Here is a 27,897-nt window from a genome sequence, read left to right on the forward strand (position 1 = left end):
CCCTTTGCAAAAGACTCTATTTAAAGATCCAAAGACTGGGCTATTGACTTTAGTTGTCAAGAAAAGACGACTTGACACCCCTGCTCCTCCTCCACCGCCCAAACGGATGGACTCTGCTACTTCTCCTCTCAGAGTGCCCTCCCCACTACCACCTCCTCCGCCTCCTCCACCTCCTCCACCTCCTCCACCCCCTCCCCCCTCCCAGGTCTCCGCCACCCTTACCTTATCACTCCCCGACCCCGTCCCCAGATCCGGATTTCGGGGATCCACATTATGACCCAGCGGACACCCAATGGACCCCACTCCACCGGGGACCCCAGACCCATGGGAAGACTACCATAACCCTGACATACCTGATATGCCTCAGGACGACCTATACCCATCCAGGCCGTCTCCTCCAGAGGACTCCTTAGGTTTTCACCACTTACTGCAGAGAGCAGCACACTACCATGGGGTGCAAAGGCATAGTGAACCAGTGGAAGACGACTTCCTACTGGACACATTTGACATTCAGGACAAGTCCACGTCTATCTTGCCCATGCTTAAAGGTGTCACCAAGCATGCTGCAGAGGTGTTCAAAGACCCTGTCAGGGCCAGGGTATTAAACCCTAGAATAGAAAAAAAGTACAAGGCGGCACCCACAGACCCTGCATACATCAAGGGCCCTGCTCCCTTAGATTCCCTAGTTGTGTCCACAGCTAGAAAGCGGGCTAACTCCCAGTCCTCAGGAGAAGCCCCACCGCCAGATAAAGAATCCAAACTTCTAGACGCGTCTGGCAAACGCACCGCCTCCCAAGCTGCAAACATGTGGCGCATTGCAAATGCACAAGCGCTACTTGCGCGCTATGACAGAGCACACTACGACGAGCTTGAGGCTCTTATGCAGCACCTCCCCCAAAAACACAAACGCAAGGCTCATGACCTAATACAGGAGGGTAAACTAATTACTAACACCTCTATTAAGTGTGCCCTCGATGCAGCTGACACTGCTTCTAGAGCCATAAACACTAGTGTCCTGCTTCGTCGTCATGCCTGGCTCAGGATCTCAGGGTTCAAGCCTGAAGTCCAGGCGTCCATACTAAATCACCCCTTTGACCAACAAACTCTCTTTGGGCCAAAGGTGGACGAAGCATTAGAAAAGATGAAAAAGGACACAGACACAGCAAAGTCTATGGGGGCACTACAATCACAAGCCCCCAAGCGCTCCTTTCGACGCTCATCCTTTCGTAGCACAGGCAGAGGCTACTCCACCGATAGCGCCTCTACCTCCTACAAGTCCCCTCCTCAAAATACCTTTTCAAAGGGCAACCAAAGGGGTGGTTACAGAGGCAACAACAATAAGGGCAGGGGCAAAACTAACACCACCCGTTCTGCCACCCCGCCCCAGACCATTCCACTCCAGTCGGGGGCAGACTACACAACTTTATACACGCATGGGAGTCCATAACATCGGACAAATGGGTGACCCAAATTATTCGGTCAGGGTACTGTCTCGAGCTAACATCTACCCCACCCAATATCCCACCAAGACACCGTCCAATGTCTCAAGAACATTCCACACTACTCCAACAGGAGGTGCTCTCCCTCCTCCAAAAACACGCTTTAGAGCAGGTCCCCGTCAATCAGCAAAACCTAGGGGTCTTCTCTCTGTATTTCCTAATACCGAAGAAAGACGGGACCCTAAGGCCCATTCTGGACCTCCGGCCTCTAAATGCATACATACATTCAGACCATTTCCTCATGGTCACCCTATAACAAGTCCTCCCGCTCCTCTGTCAGGGAGACTTTCTCACTACCTTGGATCTGAAAGACGCATACTTTCATATTCCAATACACCCTTCTCACAGGAAGTACCTCAGGTTTGTGGTAGACGGTCAGCATTACCAATTCACGGTTCTCCCCTTCGGGGTCACCACCGCACCACGGGTGTTTACCAAATGCCTAGCGGTAGTAGCAGCACACCTCAGACGTCAACATGTTCACGTCTTCCCTTACTTAGACGACTGGCTGATAAAAGCCGCGTCCTACCACCAATGTGTGCAACATACAAACAGCACCATCCAGCTGCTCCACCAACTAGGCTTCACGGTGAACTACCAAAAGTCCCACCTTGTACCATCTCACACAAAGCAATATCTCGGGCCACTATAGACACCTCCAAAGGTATTGCCTATCCAAACTCAGACAGGATCGCAAGCATACAAGCCTTGCGCAAAACATTCCTTCCTCAACACTCTCTTCCAGCAAGAGTGTTTATGAAGCTCATAGGAATGATGGCGTCTTGCATTTTCATAGTGCCCCATGCAAGACTCCACATGCGTCCACTCCAAGAGTGCCTGGCACGCCAGTGGAACAAGGCCCAGGGTCAGCTGACGGATCTGGTGTTGGTGGACGGCCGCACCCATCACTCTCTGCAGTGGTGGAACACCACAAACCTTTCCAAAGGGCGGCCGTTCCTGGACCCGGTTCCTCAGGTGATTCTAACAGCGGACGCATCGCTCTCCGGCTGGGGAGCGCACCTCCTACACCTCACAATGCAAGGTCTATGGACGCCACAGCAAAAATCGCTCCACATCAACCATCTGGAGCTCTTGGCGATCTTTCTAGCCCTAAAATCTTTCCAAAAACAGATTTCGGGCAAAGCAGTCCTCATTCGCACAGACAACATGACTGCAATGTATTATATCTAAAAACAGGGGGGGACACACTCTCCCCAGCTCTCCCGCTTAGCCCAGAGCATATGGAGATGGGCAATTCCCCAAAACATCTTTCTCCTGGCACAGCACGTTCCAGGCGTACAAAACACCATGGCAGATCTGCTCAGCAGACAAATACAACAACTACACGAATGGGAACTGCATCCACAAGTTCTTCACCCATTCTTCCAACAGTGGGGGCATCCTCAGATAGACCTCTTCGCCACCCACGAAAACAAAAAATGCCCACGCTTCGCCGCCAGATACCCACACCCATTGTCCAAGGGCAATGCGATATGGATGAACTGGTCAGGCAGATTTGCATACGCCTTTCCACCTCTCCCACTAATTCCATTAGTGGTAAGGAAGCTACAACAGCACTCCCTCACACTCATTCTAGTAGCTCCAACATGGGCCAGGCAGCCGTGGTACACCACACTACTACAACTATCAGTGGTACCACATCAAAAACTGCACCTGTCCCCATGCCTCCTAACCCAGAACCATGGAGAAATCAGGCACCCGGACCCAGCTCAGCTCAACCTGGCGATCTGGCTCCTGAAATCTTAGAATTTGGATACCTTAACCTTCCCCCTGATTGCATGAACATCATCATGGAAGCCAGACGTCCTACCACTAGAGCATGCTATGCCGCAAAGTGGAAAAGATTTGTAATTTACTGCCGTAACAATACAATCAACCCTTTAGATGCATCCATACAGCACATCATATGCTATCTGCTCCATCTTCACAGGTGTAACCTGGCATATTCATCCATACGCCTACACCTAGCAGCGATTGCTGCTTATCTACAAAACAGACAGCATTTATCACTGTTCAGAGTGCCCGCTATTAAAGCCTTTATGGAAGGCCTTAAACGAGTAATTCCTCCCAGGGCACCACCTTCCCCTGTGTGGAATCTAAATGTAGTTCTTACACGGCTAATGGGTCCACCCTTCGAACCAATGCATAAATGTGAGCTACAGTTCCTCACCTGGAAAACAGCTTTCCTCGTAGCTATCACTTCCCTTAGAAGGGTTGGTGAAATACAAGCGTTCACTATACAAGAACCCTTCCTACAAATACATCACAGCAAGGTCATACTTCGTACAAATCCAAAGTTTCTGCCCAAGGTCATTTCCCCCTTCCATCTCAATCAATCGGTGGAATTACCTGTCTTTTTCTCGCAACCTCAATCTGTTGCAGAAAGGGCCTTACACACACTTGATGTTAAGAGGGCTTTGCTGTACTACATACAAAGAACGCAACCTTTCAGGAAGACTAAACAATTGTTCGTCTCCTTCTCTCCACCACATAAAGGCAACCCCATCTCTAAATCAGGGATAGCTAGGTGGATTGTAAAGTGCATACAAATTTGCTATCAAAAGGCAAAAAGAACATTATCTGTTCCACCTAAAGCCCACTCTACTAGAAAGTTAGGGGCTTCTATGGCTTTTCTAGGGAACATACCCTTAGATGACATCTGCAAGGCAGCCACATGGTCAACACCGCACACCTTCACAAAACATTACTGTGTAGATGTGCATTCCAAGCAGCAAGCTAGTGTGGGCCAGGCTGTACTAAAGACACTTTTTCAAACCACTGCAACGGATACCGGTGGTCGCCGCTAAGGTTGGGTACTGCTATATAATCTATCCTAAGTGTACAATCTGCAGCTCATATGCCTCGAACGGAATATGCTACTTACCAGTATGCATCTGTTCTTGGCATGTAGAGCTGCAGAGTTGTACACGCCCACCCGCCTCCCCGGCTACCTGTATCCGTTCCAGTCCATCTTATTTAGATACAACACACATGGGTTTCTCACTGTTATTACTACGCTCCATCATTTCCCTGTTGGCGAAAAACAATCTGAGGATGGAGCCGAAGCCCATGCGCAGTACGGACCGAAGGAGGAGTCACCGAACTCGTGACTTCCAAAGACTGTCCAAAGAACAAAAACAAACTGCAAACATCCGGGCCCAACACCAGATGGCGATCTATGCTAAGTGTACAACTCTGCAGCTCTACATGCCAAGAACAGATGCATACTGGTAAGTAGCATATTCCTTTTTTTTTAATGCAACATAGTATTTGGTATGTAACACCAAAATGTACTGCTTGTGGATATAGTAACAGCTGTTTATTTTTACCATGTGAAATCGAATATTATTTTTATATTAGCTTGGAATGATGGAAATTTTATTAAAAGAAGCTTGTTCAATTAATGAATACGAACGAAGTATTTTAAATTTTGGTTTGATTGGTAAAGAACTGGCAAGTTTTGTACTTTGAAAAACTGCATAAGTCTGAATCAGATGCCAGTCGCCGAACTAAACTTCTAGAACTAAAACCACATTTTCATAGCATGTACCATAGCAGACTCTCAAGCAACTTTTGGCTCAGTAAATTGAAATGTTCGAGGCATGTGGGCTGCTGAATTCATATCTGTGCATAGATCGCCGCCTAGTGTTGGGTCCGGATGTTTGCACGTTGTTGTCCTGGAAGAGTCTTCGAAGTATCTTGAGATAGGTGACTCCTCCCCTGGACCACAGTGCGCATGGGCATCCTCTCCATCCTCAGATTGTTTTTTTCCGCCATTGGGTTCGGATGTGCTTATCTTGACTCAAGTTAGGGAAAACTTTTGTTCGAGGCATATGAGCTGCAGATTGTACACTTAGCATAGATCGCCATCTGGTGTTGGGCCCGGATGTTTGCAGTTTGTTTTTCTTCTTGGACAGTCTTTGGAAGTCACGAGTTTGGTGACTCCTCCTTCGGTCCGTACTGCGCATGGGCTTCGGCTCCATCCTCAGATTGTTTTTTTCCGCCATCGGGCTCGGATGTGATACTTCGTGCTCCGGCTTCGAACTTCTACGGTTCCAGCCTCGACGGAAAATCCTCGATTCTTCGAGTTCCTTCATCATCTTCATCTCTCGAAGCGGCACTTTCTCCATCCCGTTCATCGACACCGGCCTTCGGGCCCTCCGCGACTCCGGTCCCGGCCGATGGAAAGGACTCCGTTCAAAAAGTGCCCAAAATGTGGGTCTAAATTTCCCCACACCGACCTCCATCAGGTGTGTAACCTTTGCCTCTCTCCGGAACACGAGGCTAGAGACTGCCCCGCCTGCAAGTCTTTTCGATCGAAGAAGACCATCCGAGATCGAAGAGCTCGACGCACCATGGCGCACTCATCCTCCGCAGCTCCACCGGACATCTTCGGAGACGACGCCGAAGCTTCGGGGCAAACACACACCGAACAGGAGGAAGACGTCGTCCGCGCTTCCGAGTCCGACGTGGAGGACATTACACCAGCGCAGCGGGCCGTGAGTAATATGCCCCCTCCTACCCCCACGCCGAAAATCAAAGAGACTCAGGTTACTCCCTCGCCTGCCGGCCTGGGCAAAACCAAAACCAAAACTTCGATCACCCCACCTTCGGGCCCGGTGTCGAAGCTCCCAAAGTCTCATGGCAGCTCGGGATCGAGCCAGCCGACACCCGGTGCCGAAAAACAGCATCCGGCACCGAAGACTGCAAAATCCAGCTCGACTCCGAAACCACCGGTGCCGAAGCCTGGACACTCGGTGCCGACCAAACACAAACACAAATCTGTCGGCACCGATGCTCCGGCGCCGAAACATCATTCGACGCCGAAACACCCGGAGACCTCAAAAAAGCATGGCGCACACAGACCATCGAAACCCCCGGTTCCAAAATCACCGGTGCCGACAGACGACTCGACACCATTGGCTCTGTTTACACCAGACCCTTTACAAAAGACTTTGTCCAAAGATCCTAAGACTGGGCTTTTGACTTTAACTACCAAGAAAAGACGCCTTGATGCTCCGGCTCCTCCTCCTCCACCCAAAAGGAAGGACTCTGCTACTTCTCCCCTCAGAGTGCCCTCCCCACTACCGCCTCCCCTACCCCCTCCACCTCCTCCACCACCTCCACCTCACAGGTCTCCGCCACCTGTACCTCACTACGATCCGACCCCATCCCCAGATCCGGATGATGGGGATCCGGACAATTACCCGGCGGACGCCCCAATGGATCCCACTCCACCAGGGACCCCAGATCCATGGGAGGATTACAATAACCCTGATATACCCAATGTACCTCAGGACGACTTATACCCATCAAGACCGTCTCCTCCAGAGGACTCCTTAGGGTTTCACCATTTAGTGCAGAGAGCAGCACACTACCATGGGGTGGACATGCACAGTGAACCAGTAGAAGAAGACTTCCTACTGGATACATTTGATATACAAGACAAATCCACTTCCATTTTACCCATGCTTAAGGGTGTCACCAAGCACGCTACAGAGGTGTTCAAAGACCCTGTCAGAGCCAGAGTACTGAACCCTAGAATAGAGAAGAAGTATAAGGCGGCACCCACAGACCCTGCTTACATCAAGGGCCCTGCTCCCCTAGATTCCCTAGTTGTCTCCACAGCTAGAAAGCGGGCTAACTCCCAATCCTCAGGAGATGCCCCACCGCCAGACAAAGAATCTAAACTTCTGGACGCGTCTGGTAAACGCACCGCCTCCCAAGCTGCAAACATGTGGCGCATTGCAAACACACAAGCACTGCTTGCGCGATATGATAGAGCACACTATGACGAACTAGAGGCTCTTATGCAGCACCTTCCAGAAAAATACAAGCACAAGGCTCATGACCTGATACAGGAGGGTAAACTAATTACAAACACCTCCATTAAGTGTGCCCTCGATGTTGCCGACACTGCTTCTAGGGCCATAAATACCAGTGTCCTGCTTCGTCGCCACGCCTGGCTCAGGATCTCAGGTTTCAAGCCTGAAGTCCAGGCATCCATACTCAATCACCCCTTTGACCAGGAAACACTCTTTGGGCCAAAGGTAGACGAAGCGCTCGAAAAGATGAAGAAAGACACAGACACAGCAAAGTCTATGGGGGCACTCCAAACACAAGCCTCCAAACGTTCCTTTCGACGCTCGTCCTTTCGTGGCACAGGCAGAGGCTCCTTCACCGATAACGCCTCTACCTCCTACAAGTCCCCTCCTCAAAATACCTTTTCAAAGGGCAATCAGAGAGGTGGTTACAGGGGTAACAACAATAAGGGCAGGGGCAAAACCAACAACACCCGTTCTGCCACCCCCCCGCACAATGACTCCCCTCCGCTCCCCCCAGACCATTCCACTCCGGTCGGGGGCAGACTACAAAACTTTATCCACGTATGGGAGTCCATAACATCGGACAAATGGGTAACCCAAATCATTCGGTCAGGGTACTGTCTCGAACTAACATCTTCCCCACCCAATATCCCACCAAGGCACCGTCCAATGTCTCAAGAACATTCCACACTGCTCAAACAAGAGGTACTCTCACTCCTCCAAAAACACGCTATAGAGCAGGTCCCCGTCAATCAACAAAATCTAGGGGTCTACTCCCTATATTTCTTAATACCAAAGAAAGACGGGACCCTCAGACCCATTCTCGACCTCCGGCCTCTAAATGCCTACATACACTCAGACCATTTTCACATGGTCACCCTACAGCAAGTCCTCCCACTCCTCTGCCAGGGAGACTTTCTCACAACCTTGGATCTGAAAGACGCATACTTTCACATTCCAATACACCCCTCTCACAGGAAATACCTCAGGTTCGTGGTGGACGGGCAACATTACCAATTCACGGTTCTCCCCTTCGGGGTCACCACCGCACCGCGGGTGTTTACCAAATGCCTAGCAGTAGTAGCAGCACACCTCAGACGTCAACACATTCACGTCTTCCCTTACCTGGACGACTGGCTGATAAAAGCCGCGTCCTACGACCAATGTGTGCAGCATACAAACAGCACCATCCAACTGCTCCACCAGCTAGGCTTCACGGTGAACTACCAAAAGTCCCACCTCATACCATCTCACACAAAGCAATATCTCGGGGCCACTATAGACACCTCCAAGGGTATTGCCTATCCAAACTCAGCCAGAATCACAAGCATTCAAGCCTTACGCAAAACATTCCTTCCTCAACACTCTCTTCCAGCAAGAGTGTTTATGAAGCTCATAGGAATGATGGCGTCTTGCATCTTCATAGTGCCCCATGCAAGACTCCACATGCGTCCACTTCAAGAGTGCCTAGCACAACAGTGGAACCAGGCCCAGGGTCAGCTGACGGATCTGGTGTTGGTGGACGGCCGCACACATCACTCTCTGCAGTGGTGGAACACCACAAACCTTTCCAAAGGGCGGCCGTTCCTGGACCCGGTTCCTCAGGTGATTCTAACAGCGGACGCATCGCTCTCCGGCTGGGGAGCGCACCTCCTACACCTCACCATGCAAGGTCTATGGACGCCACAGCAAAAATCGCTCCACATCAACCACCTGGAGCTCTTGGCGATCTTTATAGCCCTAAAATCTTTCCAAAAACAGATTTCGGGCAAAGCAGTCCTCATTCGCACAGACAATATGACTGCGATGTATTATATACAAAAACAGGGGGGGGACACACTCTCCCCAGCTCTCCCGCTTAGCCCAGAGCATATGGAGATGGGCAATTCCCCAAAACATCTTTCTCCTGGCACAGCACGTTCCAGGCGTACAAAACACCATGGCAGATCTGCTCAGCAGACAAACACAACAACTACACGAATGGGAACTGCATCCACAAGTTCTTCACCCATTCTTCCAACAGTGGGGGCATCCTCAGATAGACCTCTTCGCCACCCACGAAAACAAAAAATGCCCAAGCTTCGCCGCCAGATACCCACACCCATTGTCCAAGGGCAATGCGATATGGATGAACTGGTCAGGCAGATTTACATACGCCTTTCCACCTCTCCCACTAATTCCATTAGTGGTCAGGAAGCTACAACAGCACTCCCTCACACTCATTCTGGTAGCTCCGACGTGGGCCAGGCAGCCGTGGTACACCACGCTACTACAACTGTCAGTGGTACCACATCAAAAATTGCATCTATCCCCATGCCTCCTAACCCAGAACCATGGAGAAATCAGGCACCCGGACCCAGCTCAGCTCAACCTGGCGATCTGGCTCCTGAAATCCTAGAATTCGGATACCTTAACCTTCCCCCTGATTGCATGAACATCATCATGGAAGCCAGACGTCCTACCACTAGAGCATGCTATGCCGCAAAGTGGAAAAGATTTGTAATTTACTGCCGTAACAATACAATCAACCCTTTAGATGCATCCATACAGCACATCATATGCTGTCTGCTCCATCTTCACAGGTGTAACCTGGCATATTCATCCATACGCCTACACCTAGCAGCGATCGCTGCCTATCTACAAAACAGGCAGCATTTATCACTCTTCAGAGTGCCCGCTATTAAAGCCTTCATGGAAGGCCTTAAACGAGTAATTCCTCCCAGGGCACCACCTTCCCCTGTATGGAATCTAAATTTGGTTCTTACACGTCTAATGGGTCCGCCCTTCGAACCAATGCACAAATGTGAGCTACAGTTTCTCACCTGGAAAACAGCTTTCCTTGTAGCTATCACTTCCCTTAGAAGGGTTGGTGAAATACAGGCGTTCACCATACAGGAACCCTACATACAAATGCATCACAGCAAGGTCATACTTCGCACAAATCCGAAGTTTCTGCCCAAAGTCATTTCCCCCTTCCACCTCAATCAATCAGTGGAATTACCTGTCTTCTTTTCGCAACCCCAATCTGTTGCAGAAAGGGCCTTACACACGCTTGATGTAAAAAGGGCGTTACTATACTACATACAAAGAACGCAACCCTTCAGGAAGACTAAACAATTGTTCGTTTCCTTCTCTCCACCACATAAAGGCAACCCCATTTCAAAATCAGGGATAGCTAGGTGGATTGTAAAATGCATACAAATTTGCTATCAAAAGGCAAAGAGAACATTATCTGTTCCCCCTAAAGCCCACTCTACAAGAAAGTTAGGGGCTTCTATGGCTTTTCTAGGGAATATACCCTTAGATGACATCTGCAAGGCAGCCACATGGTCTACACCGCACACCTTCACAAAACACTACTGTGTAGATGTGCATTCCAAGCAGCAAGCTAGGGTGGGCCAGGCTGTACTAAAGACACTTTTTCAAACAGCTGCAACGGATACCGGTGGTCGCCGCTAGGGTCGGGTACTGCTATATAATCTATGCTAAGTGTACAATCTGCAGCTCATATGCCTCGAACGGAATATGCTACTTACCAGTATGCATCTGTTCTTGGCATGTAGAGCTGCAGAGTTGTACACGCCCACCCGCCTCCCCGGCTACCTGTATCCGTTCCAGTACATCTTATTTAGATACAACACATGGGTTTCTCACTGTTATTACTACGCTCCATCATTTCCCTGTTGGCGAAAAACAATCTGAGGATGGAGCCGAAGCCCATGCGCAGTACGGACCGAAGGAGGAGTCACCGAACTCGTGACTTCCAAAGACTGTCCAAGAAGAAAAACAAACTGCAAACATCCGGGCCCAACACCAGATGGCGATCTATGCTAAGTGTACAACTCTGCAGCTCTACATGCCAAGAACAGATGCATACTGGTAAGTAGCATATTCCTTTCAGGCCAGAAGGCCTTTAGTTCGCGTCGGTACTGCTCCCGATCGGTATCGACAGTTACTTGTTAGTTTACTGACTTCAAAAACAATTTTTTCGCATCATATCCGACCATCGACCCCACATCGACGATGGAATCGAGGACACCATTCAAGCGGTGTCCTGTTTGCAATGCGAAATATCCCCATGTCGACGTCCACCTGGTGTGCAACAAATGCCTTTCACCGGATCACGACGAATCCACATGTATGGCCTGTGCCCGATTCCGATCCAAAAAGACTCTCCGGAATCGACGAGCAGCGAGACTTGAAGCGCAGCAAGCTGCACCGGCCTCAACCAACATCTTCAGCGCCGAGGACGAAGACGTGGAAGACCTACCCTCCAGCCCCGCTTCCGAACACGATTCCGGATCGGAAGACATCGAAGACCAACTCTTTCACAGGGAAGAAGCCGACACCGAGGTAGGAGACTACGATGAGGCCTTAGGGGCCGAAGAAAGTGGCTCCGGTGACGAGCAAGGCCTACCCGTACAGACGGAGGATATCCCAGTGCGTCAGTCTATGGCTCCGGTCGAGGGATCGCCTTCGGGCCTTACCCAAGACCTATCCCGCAGTTCTTCGGCCCCACCCTCTGGCCCGGCCTCGGACATTCAGCGAAAGCCATTAGTGCCCAAAACGACTGGTTTTCCTTCCTCGAAACCAATAGTCGTATCGGTTCCGCAGAAACCGAAACTGACACTGGTCGGATCGAAGCCCACTACACCTTCGACGCCAGCCAAACCCGTCGGCACCGACCGCACCAAACGGGACTTCGGTGCCGAACTCGCAGCAGCCGACGTCGGCGCCGACACACGGAAAAAGGCCATCGGTACCGCCTCGGCACCCGGCACCGAAACAATCGGCTCCGGCCACGAAGGTCAAAATGGCCGCTGCCATGTACTACATACAGAAGCAGGGAGGAACACACTCTCCACAGTTGTCTCATCTGGCTCAGAGCATGTGGAAGTGGGCCATTCAGAGGAACATGTTCCTCATGGCGGAACACCTCCCCGGCAAGGACAACCAGATGGCGGATCTGCTCAGCAGACACAGCCACCAGATGCACGAGTGGGAGTTACACCCATCAGTACTCCAACCGTACTTCCAGCAGTGGGGTCATCCAGAGATAGACCTATTCGCCACAAGCGAAAACGCAAAATGCCAAAGCTTTGCCGCCAGGTTCCCACTTCCGCAATCGCAGGGCAATGCGATATGGATGAACTGGTCCGGCAGATTTGCGTACGCTTTTCCCCCAGCACCATTGATACCGCTGGTGGCACGCAAACTCACACAACACTCACTAACACTCGTCCTGGTTGCTCCAACATGGGCACGCCAACCATGGTACACCACCTTTCTCGAACTTTCCGTGGTGCTGCATCAAAGGCTGCGGATCAAACCCGCGCATTTGACGCAGAACCATGGAGAGATTCAGCACCCAGATCCGCAACAGCTGAATCTGGCTCCTGAAGTCTTAGAGTTTGGCTACCTAAACCTGCCACCTGACTGTATGGACATCATTAAGGAAGCTAGACGACCCACTACCAGAGCTTGCTATGCAGCCAAATGGAAAAGGTTCGTAATTTATTGCAATAACAATGACATTAACCCGCTAGACGCATCCATCCAAAACATAATTTATTACCTCTTACACCTATACCGATGCAATCTGGCATACACCTCAATACGTGTCCATTTGACCGCAATATCAGCCTATCTCCAGAACAGGCAGCACCTCTCTTTATTCAGAGTGCCTGCCATCAAAGCATTCTTGGAAGGACTCAAACGAGTAATTCCTCCAAGCCACCCACCAGCTCCAATGTGGAACCTCAACTTGGTCCTCACACGCCTGATGGGTCCACCCTTCGAACCTCTACACTCATGCGAAATTCAATTCCTCACCTGGAAAGTAGCTTTCCTAGTAGCGATCACTTCTTTGAGGAGAGTTAGTGAACTCCAGGCACTAACCGTTCAAGAGCCATTCATACAGGTTCACGCCAACAGGGTCGTACTACGTACCAACCCCAAATTCATGCCCAAGGTGATATCGCAGTTCCACATGAATCAAACTATTGAACTGCCTGTTTTCTTTCAAAACCCACAAACTGTCGCAGAAAGAGCACTCCATACACTGAATGTAAAGAGAGCCCTCATGTACTATATAGACAGGACTAAAGTCTTTAGGAAAACAAAACAACTTTTCGTTGCCTTTGCCCCACACCACAAAGGTAACGCCATCTCCAAAGCCGGTATAGCCAGATGGATCGTTAAATTTATTCAAATTTGCTATCAAAAAGCTAAACGCACATTAACGATTCCCCCACGAGCCCACTCAACACGTAAGTTAGGGGCCTCCATGGCTTTCCTGGGAAACATTCCTTTGCATGATATATGTAGAGCAGCCACCTGGTCCACTACACATACATTTACCAAACACTATTGTGTAGATGTGCAATCGAAACAGCAGGCAGCTGTAGGACAGGCTGTTCTCAAAACTCTTTTTCAGACCGCTGCAGCTGGCACTGGTAGCCGCCGCTAATAGAGGGTACTGCTATATATTCTATGCACAGATATGAATTCAGCAGCCCACATGCCTCGAACTGAATATGCTACTTACCAGTATGCATCTGTTCTTGGCATGTAGGGCTGCTGACATTCATATCGCACACCCTCCTCCCCGGCGCCTGTAACAGCTGCAGCTCTCAGAATTACTGTAAGCATGGTCATCACTTTCTGTATCTACTCCATCACTGCCACAATGGCGAAAAACAATCTGAGGATGGAGAGGATGCCCATGCGCACTGTGGTCCAGGGGAGGAGTCACCTATCTCAGGATACTTCGAAGACTCTTCCAGGACAACAACGTGCAAACATCCGGACCCAACACTAGGCGGCGATCTATGCACAGATATGAATGTCAGCAGCCCTACATGCCAAGAACAGATGCATACTGGTAAGTAGCATATTCAATACTTTTTCGACCGAGCCAAGACAAATATTGTCTTTTACTTATTGTTTTGTGTTATTTGGGTGTACCAGGGTAGGTGATGTGCAGAGAATCCAGGTATTAGAAAGGGTAATTGTATTTCTGTTTTCATGATTTATTTTCCTCAATTAGGTTCCTCCGTGATGTTCCAAATCCTCAAGTGCTTCAAGAGGAAATGGCCTGGTTGAAGGAGAGGTTATCTAGCCTGGGTTCTCCTGTAGTACTTTGCCACAATGATCTGTTGTGTAAAAATATAATATACAATGAAAAGCAAGGTAGGTAGTACAAATCACAGTCATTTTTTATTTCATGCTCCATTTTTGATATTGTAGCAATTATTTACAGTGCTTTTGAGAGTTTTATTTCTGTTTTTCGTGGTATATTTTTTCATGATTAAAAGTGTAATCTAATCTTCAGTAGATTTGTCTCTTATATGTAAGGTATGTATTTTCAACTTGGGTCCGTCTATCTTTGCCATATCCACTTCACGAGGCCCTTGCCTCTTCCTTAGATGCATCATTCACTTCCACTTTTAATGTGCAATACGTCACCTGAGATAAAGCACCGACAGACCTGGAATCATTACTGTGTCTAAATTCCGCTTGACAATGCCGGTATCTCTGACATTATGTGGCAAACTCATACAAACTGTATCTGTGCTTATCTGTGTTTGCGTGTGTTACCAGATTAAAGGCAGGTTTATTGGCTTTACAAATAGTTCCCTTTTTCATTTAATGAAAAATACCATGCATTTTTTTGATCACCAAGAGCCATGTTTCCACGAGTACACCTATTTGCTAGCTATTGTGCTAGATTGTTGTTAAATAAAGCTCCCTTTAACTCACTCCATCTCCTTGTCATTGCTGTGCTTATGTTGAAAGCACGTCATTGTGTGGCTCTGAGTGATGGGGAGCCATGGATTTTCATCTGTGGGTAGCTGGCGTATGCTGTAAATACATATGTGCAGCTACGGGTTAGGCTGTCCTGATCTGGAAAGGGACAATACCAGTAGTACAGCCATCTTAAATCCAGGCCCACATGAGTGATTCCTAAAGTTGTATCTAAAATATGAAAATGCCTGCAGTAGTAAAAATTTAAAGATGGCTGTCTGCATACAGTGCATGTATAAGCTTGTGACGATGTGGTGTATTTTTTAAATGTAAACTCGTTTCTCATGCGTTGCTTTGCAACCACTTTATCTGAAGTGGAATGATGCACAAAATAGCCATTAGCAGAGGTGAGAGAGAAAAGTTCTCTGGTGATGAAACAAAATCCACACTTTATTGTAAAGTAATAATAATAGAAGGTTTTGTAGAAATCAAATGCTATTTTTTTTTTAGGAAGAGCTACCATTTGACAGATCAAGGCTTTGGACTTTTCTGTGATGCATACAATAGGCACGGGGGGTGATACCATTATTCTGTGCATTTGAAATCGGGAAGTAGAGAGACCTCAGCTGCTTTTTCCTGCAGCATAATGTTTTTGAAAGTACAATGTAAAGATATGTGATATACAGTGGCACTTCTTGCATTGAACTCATTAGTGCTGCCATCAGACATCCGGTGCAGTCCATAGCCTGGTGCTAATAAGGAGCGTTTGTTTTTGTTCTGATCAGTGGTACCCGTTTTTTTGTGATGCTTTAAACGCAATGCTTGGTGGTTTTCTAGTGCCCTTCCTTTGTTATATCTGTAGGCAAGTGGCTGAATTTTAAAGAGCATGTGCAGATTTTATTAGACTGCACAGAACGTGTGTGCTGAATCTACTCACTGTTAAGTTTTTGACAAGAAAAATGACATTAAGATCATTCCTTCCCCCAACCCCATTGTATGTTCATTTATCTGTAAATAAACGAAATTTGATTTTATTGAATAGAATATTGAATATGGCTCGTATTCTTAAATTCTAAAAATAACTGATCAGAATTATCTGGATCTTGTTCACCGTCTGTTGAAAATAGCTGGTGTTGCCGAAACCTTTAAACATTTTTAATATGACAAGATTTCCATTGAACGGTACTGATATATTTGGGTCTGTAAATGGAAGGATTTACTTCGATGTCTCATTTAAAGGTTGGATATAGTAATTGTATTCCAGTTTATCTTTCAATTACCAATTGGCCATGTCTGAACTGGGGTGGCAGAGTGGGCTAAAGAACGGTGATGGATTAAACCCAGATCAGTTGACTGGGGGTGAGTGCTTGCAATGTTCAACACTCCGTCCATCATTTCCTTTGGTTTTTGCTATCTTACAATTACACCATTATATTGGTTTATCTGTCAAGCACAGAATAGGTTTTATGAGACTAGCTTGGATTTTTCATAAATATTTGGTTTTGATGAGGGCACATCGTTTGTTTGTTATGGCCTTATTGCATTGTTGGATTCCAACTGATGGGCTTAAATGTAGTATAGTCCCGCCTACGTGCAGAGACCCTAAACAATTTCTATATATCATAGTTTTACCCTTCATCAAACTCTCACATAACACTAAAATTGACATGTAGTTGGTTCATCTCAGCAAACACCTGTGACTCTGAAGACATTACTATCATTGCTTCGAAGTCCATTAAATGGAATTGCTCCTTAAACCTTCGAAAACAAATTATGGGAACAAAAGTTAATGAAAGACGCTTTATAAACCGGAAACACATTTTACTCAAATGTAAATCTCTAAAAAAAAAACACACAAAAAACAACATATTTACTTTTCTTTCATATTAGGCCAGTCCTGTGTCAAATCCACGTACATACTTTTCAGATTCCTTGAATTTACTGAGAGCAGTTCAGTGGCATCTCAAAGTCTTTGACATTTGCTTTATTGTGAAGTAACATGAAAAATATTTTCTAACTGTGAAGAAAAACGAAGGGAAAGGTGCCTGTCAGGTCAAGAGTGCCTTAGGTGCACTCAGCATACATTGAATCGGTAAGAAAGACAGCAGCTTCTATTACCCAGCAAGCCTCATACTGGCAGTTTGCTTCACAGCTTCAGTTCTCTTTTCCGACTCGTGCTGACTGGATCTCAGGACACTTGAGCGGTCTTCATCCTCATTTTGTCTGAGGGATTTTCTTAAGAAAATTACTTTTCCAACTTCATCTGACGTCTTTTCAAACTAAAAGGAATTCCCTTTGTTTTTACATCTTTAGGGAACTTTCTTCTCTGCATTATGCCTTATTTTGTTTGTGAAGCACGCCTCTTGTGGGAGAGAGAAGGCTGCTTCTCAGCTCCATGACTTCTGTGTGGTTTGCCTTCCTGCTTCTGAATACACTTGAGGGACAAACAAGAAAAGCTCAAAGCAGAAGGGGAAAGGAAGAAATAGAAGAAAATAGAGAGGAGGGCTTCCTCTATTTGCGGAGGTTCCTCCTGTGAAAGACACCAATAGAGGTGGGTCCAGGGAGAGAACCATGGAAGCATCTGTACTATTGATCCAGACACTCCTACACGCCTCAAGTGTCACGAGCTCCAGTGGATGTCTAAACCATTAGCGCCAATATGTTTGCCTTTATGGTTCCAACCACATTGACAGCCCAGGTACGATCACCACCTTCATGGTACCTCTTCTGTCGAGACCGCCTCATGACATCACTGACCTTCGACGACAACTCAATATCTACATTCGACACCAGAATGTTCATAAATCGGAGTTGACTGTAAGACCAACCTTGGAAAATCTACGCCAAAGCACTCCACAACTTCCGTTCATCCTCAATCTTCACCTGTCATTCCCATGGAAAAACCTATTTTACCATGGAGGCCAAGTTTATCTCTCCTGCTACAAGAGACTTTACTACTGCTGATTCTACCACCTCTTTCAGGAACTTCAGTGCCGAACCATGTCATCACTCCTGCCCCAATAATGTCCGAGCCACCTGTACCACAAGAAGTTCCAATGGTACCAAGAGTGTCAGAACCAACAAAACCTTGTCTATCCCGTCTTCGAACAGATGTACACGAAGAAGAATACCCTCCAAGCTCATCAGGCTGTAACACAACAGACTTCTCGTATATGCCTACGTCACCGCTGGCTTCTATTAAGATAATCCCAATCAGATGACATCCTGAAATTCCAGGGTGTCCTTAGAGGTATGGCGATGCTCAGCTTACACACATAGGTTCCTCATTCAACCATAATTTGAAATGGAGACCTTGCATACCTAAGCTTCTCAAACTATTACTACCACTGGTTCCAGGAGTCACAAAGCTTGCGGAAGAGAAATGTTTAACTCCAGCCACTTAAACATATGCTACTCAGCATCTTGTTAAGAAATACAAACCTGCCTGACAAGATCTTGTATTTCTGCGCCAGGAACCAAAACCGGACTCTCTTATAGTCTCTGCAGTGCTAAATAAGCATCCATCTGCACCAGTGAAATCAGTGCACCATAGAGAGAAATAGATGCTGGCAGGTCTGTGGTTAAGCAGCAATAGCTCACAAATTGGCTAGTGACTTTAAATTATGACAGAGCACTTTGGGAATCCCTGCTCACTTTCACAGATAATCTACCAAGAGACCGAAGACAAGACTTCCTTGCAGTTGAAATGAGGGACACATTGTCTCTAACCAGGTCATTAGTGCAGCCATCAACACTGCCGCCCTAATGGCGACTACTTTATCCAATGGCATTGCTTTACGATGAGCATCAGGGCTTCGTCTAACATGAAGACTGATGCTCAATTACAATTTTTGAACGTCACTTTTTTAGGTCCTTTATGTTTCGGCAGTCATCCGGATGAAAAAAATGAGATAATGAAAAGTTGCCTGAAACTCCTTAATCTGTGGGATTAGAGGAAAAGAAGCAATTTTATAGTAAGGAGTTCCAGTGCAAAACACCAGACCATATATGAGACCAATGTTTCCATCAGTGATCTTTATTACCCCCAGTCTCGGGGATAACAAACTCCACATCACTAGACCTGATATCCTCATAGACCTACCCGTTGCAGACAACAGGAGATACAGTAGTCTTACAGAGATTCCACTCCTGGGAAATCACACTCTCACAGTAACAAACAATGAGCAGAACACTCAGTCTAGTTTGTTTGCTACTCTGGTAAGAGAGTGTATCAAAAAACCTGAAAGCATGGAAAGTGATTACAACCAACCAATTGGACTTGCACATTATCCAGAAAGGCTATAAAATCAAATTCAAGTTTCCACTGCCCAAAACAAGCAGCACCATGCAAGCTGCTTCGTCTACAGGCAGAAATGACAACTGTACTCCAAAAACAAGCAATGGATCTGATTAGTCTGTCTCAAAGAGGAAGATATTTTTGGTCCCCAATAAAGGCCCCAAGCATGAATTGAAACCCATACCAGACCTGAGGCAAGCAAACCCATATGTGTATATGTGTGTGTGTATATATATATATATATATATATATTACCTACTGGCGGTCGCCAGTAGGTAGTTATAGTTAGGACCACGTTTCCATAGGAAATCCGCAACATTCTATTTTGAATAACTTTGGCGCCGGTCGACGAATCCTCGCGAATTTTTCAAAATAGGTGGGGCGCTCCGCTCCGCTCCTACCCTGAAAGTCTCGGGGGGATTCGTCAAGCGGGGGCTGAGATAAAAGGGGGGTCCCAAAACGCGTTTTTCCCATGCATTTTTCCATAGGACCTTTAGACAGGGCTACAGCCCGAACGGCTGAACAGAATTACTAGAAATTTGGCAGAGAGGTAGTCCTCAGGTCAAGGAAGTGCCTTTTGTAGGTTTGGTGTAAATCTGTTCAGTAGATTCTGAGAAAATAGCCTTTAAATCAATATATATATCTGAGCCAGCTTACGGTGCGCTTACGGTACGCTTACCGTACGCGTACGGTGGCGTGCGCGAGCGCGTTTCTGATTGGCTCTTAGATCTTAGTAAACATTCGAATCGGCCGAAACCAGGAAGCGGCGGCCGCCATTTTCTCTCTCGCACCGAGAGTTAGGTTTTAAAATAAAGCCAAAAAACATGTAAAGGGGCTGTTTAGACAGCTCCCACACACATAGCCATGTTGAGGGAGTCCCCAAAGATCCCCCAAGGCCAAAAATGTAATTTTTATTTTTTCGCTTATTTTGCCGATTACGCTTACGGTAAAAAATTATTAAAAAAAAAAAATTATCCACACTCTCCCCACCCCGTGTGCAATTGGTGGCCGAAGTCCACCAATTGTGCATGGCTTATTAGAGGTGTGATAAACTCTAATATTTTTAAAAAAAAATAATAAAAGAAAAAATTATCCACACTCTCTCCACCCCGTGTGCAAATGGTGCCCGAAGGGCACCATTTGTGCATGGCTTATAAAAATTACGAAAAATTAAAATATTACCTTTCAAAACGAAGTGCATCATATGTCCTCCATGTGCGCACGGTGCGCGAAGCGCATCGTGCGTACATGGCCCATCTAGCGTAACGTGGGCACGCGGTGCGCGTAGCGCACCGCGTGCCCACCGTGCGTGCACGGCACTAACTGCGTAAAGTGGGTGCGCGAAGCGCGCCCGCGTGCTTACTGTGCGCGCACGGTGCGCGAAGCGCACCGTGCGCGCACGGAACGAACTGCGTTAAGTGGGCGCGCACACCACAAATGGCGTAAAGTAACTTAGCATTTAAAAAACCGTACAAATTCACTGAAAAAACCATAGGTTTCACACACGTTATAGTTAGGAATTAGCATTTAAAAAACCTTGCAAATTCACTGAAAAAACCATAGGTTTCACACATGTTATAGTTAGCTGGACATTTTACTGATAAAAAACCAATGAAATTCCCCCGTTATAGTTACTGTAGGCAACTATAACTCACGCGACCGTAATCCTCTGCTGATGACATATGTGTCTTTATGAAAAAAAAATATTTGTAATATATGTATAGCTAAAATTTAATGGAAGAAGACATGGGCAAATAAGTGTCTAAATACAGTATTAGCATCAGCAGAGGATTACGGTCGCGTGAGTTATAGTTGCCTACAGTAACTATAACGGGGGAATTTCATTGGTTTTTTCAGTAAAATGTCCAGCTAACTATAACATGTGTGAAACCTATGGTTTTTTCAGTGAATTTGTACGGTTTTTTAAATGCTAAGTTACTTTACGCCATTCGTGGCGTGCGCGCCCACTTAACGCAGTTCGTTCCGTGCGCGCACAGTGCGCTTCGCGCACCGCGCGCCCACTTTACGCAGTTAGTGCCGTGGATGGGCCGTGTACGCTCGATGCGCTTCGCGCACCGTGCGCACGTGGTGGACATATTATGCGCTTCGTTGTGAAAGATAAACATTTATATTCAGTTTAAATTATATATAATAAGCCATGCACAAATGGTGCCCTTCAGGGGCCATTTGCACACGGGGTGGGGAGAGTGTGGATAAATTTTTTTTTTTATTAATTTTTTTACCGTACGCGTACGGTAAGCGTAATCGGCGACTTTTCGTAAAAAAATAAAAATGAATTTTTGGCCTTGGGGGTTCTGTGGGGACACATTTAGCAAGCCGAGGTGGTTGGGAGCTGTCTAAACAGTCCCTTTACATGTTTATTCTCTTTGTTTTTCATCCCCCCCTCAGAGTCCGAGAGAGAAAATGGCGGCCGCCGCTTCCTGGTTTCGACCGATTCGAATGTTTACTAGGATCTAACAGCCAATCAGAATCGTGCTCGCGTACGATAAGCGCACCGTAAGCTGGCTCAGATATATATATTGATTTAAAGGCTATTTTCTCAGAATCTACTGAACAGATTTACACCAAACCTACAAAAGGCACTTCCTTGACCTGTAGACTACCTCTCTGCCAAATTTCAAGGAACTCTGTTCAGCCGTTCGGGCTGTAGCTGTGTCTAAAGGTCCTATGGAAAAATGCATGGGAAAAACGCGTTTTGGGACCCCCCTTTTATCTCAGCCCCCGCTTGACGAATCCCCCCGAGACTTTCAGGGTAGGTGCGGAGCGTAGCGCCCCACCTATTTTGAAAATTTCGCGAGGATTCGTCGACCGGGGGCTGAGATAAAAGGGGGGTCCCAAAACGCGTTTTTCCCATGCATTTTTCCATAGGACCTTTAGACACAGCTACAGCCCGAACGGCTGAACAGAGTTCCTTGAAATTTGGCAGGCGCCAAAGTTATTCAAAATAGAATGTTGCGGTTTTCCTATGGAAACAGGGTCCTAACTATAACTACCTACTGGCGACCGCCAGTAGGTAATATATATATATATATATATCATGTGGGTGCGATCTCCTGCGGCCGAACCACACCGCTACTTATTGAAACTCCAATATTCCTGGCCAGGAAGAATAACAAACGCTTTATTTTTCTCCTTCTTTCATTTGGGCATAATCTGCAGACTTGATCAACGCGTTTCGATGCCTCCTGACACCTTGCTCACGATCAACTGGCCCACTGTCCAAGTCTTTCTAAAAAGCATTCACTCTGCTTTGATGTCACTTCCTGTGTTCTTCCTGGCCCTTTGCCTTCTGGTCCATGTAGTATCCAGCGGTTTCGTTGAAGGGACTACTTGTTTCTTTATTTATCGCCTGCTTTTCTTTCCTCCTTTTCTTTCTCTATTATTTCTGTTGGAGTGGATGATTTGCAGGGATACATTCCTCATTGTAAATTTATTTATTAATTGGGAGAAAACTTTTTTTCTTCTCATTATATTTATTTCTTTTAATTTTAATTTTTATTTTTTCAATTATTTGATCCCGTCGCTCTTTTTATTCACTCTTTTACTCTTCTCTCCTTCTCCCTTAGAACTGTTTCTTACCACTCTTATTTTCCACTCCGATCCGTCTTAATTACTGTGTCCAGTAATTTGAACTTATAAATGAATGTACATCTCCTGATTGATTTAGGCCATGCGGACTCAGAGTTCTCAAATTTAGGATGTAGCGCGATTCCTTCTGGCGCAACATCCTCTCACGATCTCCGTACTGGGGTGAATGTATGACATTGTTCTGCATTCTGTCCATCAATTGTTGTTTTTGCATTTGTCACCCCGAGTGGGAAGGGTATGCTCAGACGTGAGTCCCTTGCTCTCCATGCCACTGGAATCAAGCTATCCCGGCTGACGAGCGCTGAAAGCCCGAAACCGGTCCTAGGATGCATGTTTCCAGTCCAGGGAGGACCTGGCTTGGCAGTTCGGGCTGGACTGTTCCCATGGGGCACAGGGTCAAGACTGATTTGCATATGGCTGGGTTCAAACTGGAATGGCATGGTGAGCAAAAAAACGTTGGATTTAGGCCCAGATCTCTGTACTGGGGTGAATGTATGACATTGTTCTGCATTCTGTCCATCAATTGTTGTTTTTGCATTTATCACCCCGAGTGGGAAGGGTATGCTCAGACGTGAGTCCCTTGCTCTCCATGCCACTGGAATCAAGCTATCCCGGCTGACGAGGGCTGAAAGCCCGAAACCGGTCCTAGGATGCTTGTTTCCAGTCCAGGGAGGACCTGGCTTGGCAGTTCGGGCTGGACTGTTCCCATGGGGCACAGGGTCAAGACTGATTTGCATATGGCTGGGTTCAAACTGGAATGGCATGGTGAGCAAAAAAACGTTGGATTTAGGCCCAGATCTCTGTACTGAGGTGAATGTATGACATTGTTCTGCATTCTGTCCATCAATTGTTGTTTTTGCACGTTCTTTTTTTGGGACTGTCTCTATTCCAAAAAATCTCAGCTTCTTCCAGTCACCTTGATGGAATTGCTCCATATGTTTTGACACCGCATTTGTTCGATCTTTGTGTATGGTTGCCCTTACATGCTCCATTATTCTTTTCTTTAGTTCACAAATGGTACTTCCCACGTACCTTTGTGGGCATGGGCATTCTATCACGTATACTGTGTATTGTGTCTTACAAGTGATTAATTGACGAATTTCCCATACTTTGTTATTAGCCAATTTCACTTCTTTGATAGGTTTGGCTATTTGGCACATTTTGCATGCATGACATTTTACGAAGCCTTTTGTTTTTAGCCATGTATCTTCTTTTTTCTTCCCTCTGAAGTGACTGTGAATCAGATGCTCTTCTGTAAGTCACTGTGGGATGGTTACCCACTATGTCTTTCACAGTGCTATCCAATTGTAGAATCTTCCAATTTTTTCTTAGGATTTTTTCAATTTGATTACTTTCTTGTGCGTAATCCATTATCATTCGTATTTGTTCCGTTTTTCCCTTGTTCTCCACTTGTTTCACCGTTAGGCAGTCCTCTCTTGTTCTCTCATTGGTTCTTTCCCAACATTTTGCTACCAACCCTGGTTTGTATTTCCTCTTTACAAATCGCTTTGCTGTTTTATCACTTTGGATTTTCCATTCCGTTTCTTCACTGCAAATCCTACGGATCCTTAAAAACTCTCCATATGGGATGCTGGAAATTAAAGAGCCCTGATGGAAACTGGTCGCTTCTAGGGTGGCATTTGTCGCTGTTGCTTTTCTATGTAGCGTCGTTTGAATCTCATTATCCTTAATATAGATTTCTGTATCCAGGAAAATTACTCTTTCCTTACTTATCGTGTAAGTAAATTTCAAATCTTTTGTGCAGTTGTTAATCACATTAGAATATTCCTGGAATTCTATCGCTGTGCCATCCCAGATTATTAACAAATCATCAATGTATCTTTTTCCAACTGACGATTTTGTTCACAGCTCGATAATTCGTTGTACTCCATGCGTGTTCCTGCTCCCACCATCCCATAGCTAAGCAAGCGTAACTGGGACTGAAAGAAAATCCCATTGCGGTCCCGCTGTTTTGACGGAATGTTTCTTCACCGAATACGAAGATATTTTGATTAAGGCAAATGGATATCATCTCCCAACAGCATTTTGTTGTGATTGCTGTATTTCATACTTCTTTCCTGTAGGAAGTAATTACATGCTTTTATGCCCATGTCATTACCAATATTAGTATATAGGGCTGTGACGTCCATTGTTATTAACTGGTATGATGCCTGCCATGGTGTATTTTGTAACAATCTTAGAAGATCACTTGTATCTTGTATATATGAACTCAATTGGGCAACATAAGGTCTCAAAAAGTAATTATGAAGTTAGCCAATGGTTCCAATAAAGATCCCTTTGCTGACGATATTGGTCTTCCTGGAGGTTTTTTCTGATCTTTGTGCAATTTTGGTAAGAAGTAAATTGTCGATGTTACTGGATGTGTCACCGTCAGGAATTCTCGTTCATCCTCATCAATTAGGCCACATGATGACCATTCTGAGAGTTTGTCATCCACCATGTTTTTAATTGTTGCGGTTGGATTAGTTGTTAATTTCTCATAGTATTGGGTTTCTCTCAGCTGGCGATGTGCCTCTGTTATGTACGCCGTCCGTTCCCATATCACTATGTTTCCGCCTTTGTCGGCCATTTTGATTTCAATTTGGTCATCCGTTGATAATTTCTTGAGGGCCTCCCTTTCTTCTCTTGTTAAATTGTCATCATATTTGGAATGTTTCAATTTGTACAAGTCTTGAATTACTGCATCTTGAAATAAATCCATTTTATTTCCAGGGCCCAATTGAGGGTAAAATTTTGATTTGGGCTTCTTTCCACTTAGGCCTCCTCCCGTTTGACTACAGGCCTCTTGAAGGGAGATATCATCTCTGTCCATCACATCTAAATTGATTAATGTTAGGAAGCTTTCTGAGTCTTTTGCCTGAAGGCCTTCAGTTGTTTCTTCTCGTGTTGTTTTGTTTTGTTGACTGTATTTAGCTTCCTTGAATACTTTTGCTAGTTTGATTTTTCTTGTATACAGGTATAGATCTATTCTTATTTGTGCTAGATCTATCCGACTTTTGGGGCAAAAGTTAATACCTCTTTTGAGTAAACGCGTCTCTGTTTCATTTATTGGTCTTTTTGATAAGTTTACAATTTGTAATTCGTCACTTATTGTTTCTGTCTCTGGCGCATGCTCCTCGTTTCGGTGCCAATTTTTTCCGCACCACCGCTTGCACCTTTTTCCTCTTCTCTGCGGTTTCTTTCTGGCCACCGCCGTCCTCTTCCTCTCTGTTGTCGGTGTTGCTGCGTGGGATGGTTTTGTTCCCACTGTCTTTGTTGCAACACGAGGCGCATGTCCCCTAAAAAAGACATCTTTACAGTATCTCGCATTGATGTTGATTCCCCATCGTTTGATTCCGCAGAGACTATTGAGGACGCATTGCTAAATAGGCTAGTCCTACTATTCCAAGAGACTTGTTCTTTTAACCCATCAAACTTTCTCGCAAAAGTAAATATTCAGCCTTCAGCATAATCATTTGAGTCACGTATGAATTTGGAATGTTTCCTTTCCCTCACTATATCTTCATGTTTTTCAATTTGACTCTCCAATTCCTCTTTGAATGTATTCATTTCCATTGTTAACTTCAATTGTGATATTTCTTTCTCTGTTTCTTGAAGTTGTGACTTTATTTTCTCCAAGCCAATCTCAATATGTTTCACTAATATCTCAATAAAGCCGAATGACTATTTTAAAATGAACTCTTCCCCATTCTTGCAGTAATTCATTAGTTGTATCTTGATTATTGGGCATGAGCATTATTCTCAGACCCCTTGGAACACGTTGTACCTCCAAATATTTTTTTAGGGCGATGAGCTCCCATGCCTTGTTAATTTCCTTGCGACTTCCCAAGTTCTTAATTTACTTTTTACATCTGTTTTTGCTGTTGTCTTAGTTGTACGGGCGCTTTTACATGGCACTTGTAAATAACTGAGCACTTTGCGAGAATTATGGACAAACCGAACCAGTTGCATCTTTATTTCCATACTTACATCGTGCAGGTAAAACATGAAATGGATTTCCCAGCCTGTATTCATAATTGAGTTTAACCTGCATTATGGGATATGTATTTCGAATTAACTGGTCATGTGACTCAAAGACATTTAAAGCTTGGACGCATGCACTTTGTTTTGAACATTGCTTTCACCTGTGAGCAAGGCGGCATTGATCGCCGAAACGCGTAAGGAAAAGGAAGCTTTTATGTGCTGCTGTGCCATGAATAAACGCAATTTCTCCAGTATTGGGCCTCTGTTTGCTGCTTCATGTTTATGGAATTGGTGGACTGCTCCGTGCCCACTGTTTAAGAGGCCGCCCTGAAGGGTTGGGGGCTCCTGTACTCCGAGGATTGTTTGGTGATTTTATATATATATATATATATATATATATATATATATATATATATATATATATATATATATATATATTGTGTGTGTTTGTCAGTCTCTATACACACACACATACATATATATATATATATATATATGTATGTATATGTTCGAGGCATATGAGCTGCAGATTGTACACTGCATAGATCGCCATCTGGTGTTGGGCTCGGATGCTTGCACTTTGTTGATGTCTTGGAAGAGTCTTTTGTAGTCACGAAATAGGTGACTCCTCCCTTGGACGATAGTGCGCATGGGCATCGACTCCATCCTCAGATTGTTTTTTGCCGCTATCTGGTTCGGATGTAGCTTCTGCACTCCGGTTCGGCACCATATTCTCCAAACATTTTCGACACGCAAACTAACAAACTTGACGGTATTGTTTTCGATCGCGTGATTTTCGACTCGCACCTCAACTACTCGATTCCAGTCGTCGGCACGGGCCGCTGGGCCTATCAACGCCATTCGGGCCTACAGCTAATGGAAAGGACTCCATTTAAAAAATGCCCCCAGTGTGGAG

General features: G+C 45.9%; 1 protein-coding gene across 1 annotated transcript in view; it reads left to right on the forward strand.

Annotated features, from left to right (window-relative positions):
* Nucleotides 1–27,897, forward strand: part of ETNK1 (ethanolamine kinase 1) — a 220,226-nt gene that overhangs the window by 88,866 nt on the left and 103,463 nt on the right. Inside the window, exon 4 of the mRNA XM_085652750.1 lies at nt 14,394–14,536. Within this exon, the coding sequence (XP_085508876.1) occupies nt 14,394–14,536 (143 nt within the window). The remainder of the gene's footprint in view (nt 1–14,393; nt 14,537–27,897) is intronic.

This window comes from Triturus cristatus, chromosome 4_1 (genome assembly GCF_964204655.1).
Source record: "Triturus cristatus chromosome 4_1, aTriCri1.1, whole genome shotgun sequence".
In the NCBI taxonomy this organism is placed as follows: Eukaryota; Metazoa; Chordata; class Amphibia; order Caudata; family Salamandridae; genus Triturus; species Triturus cristatus.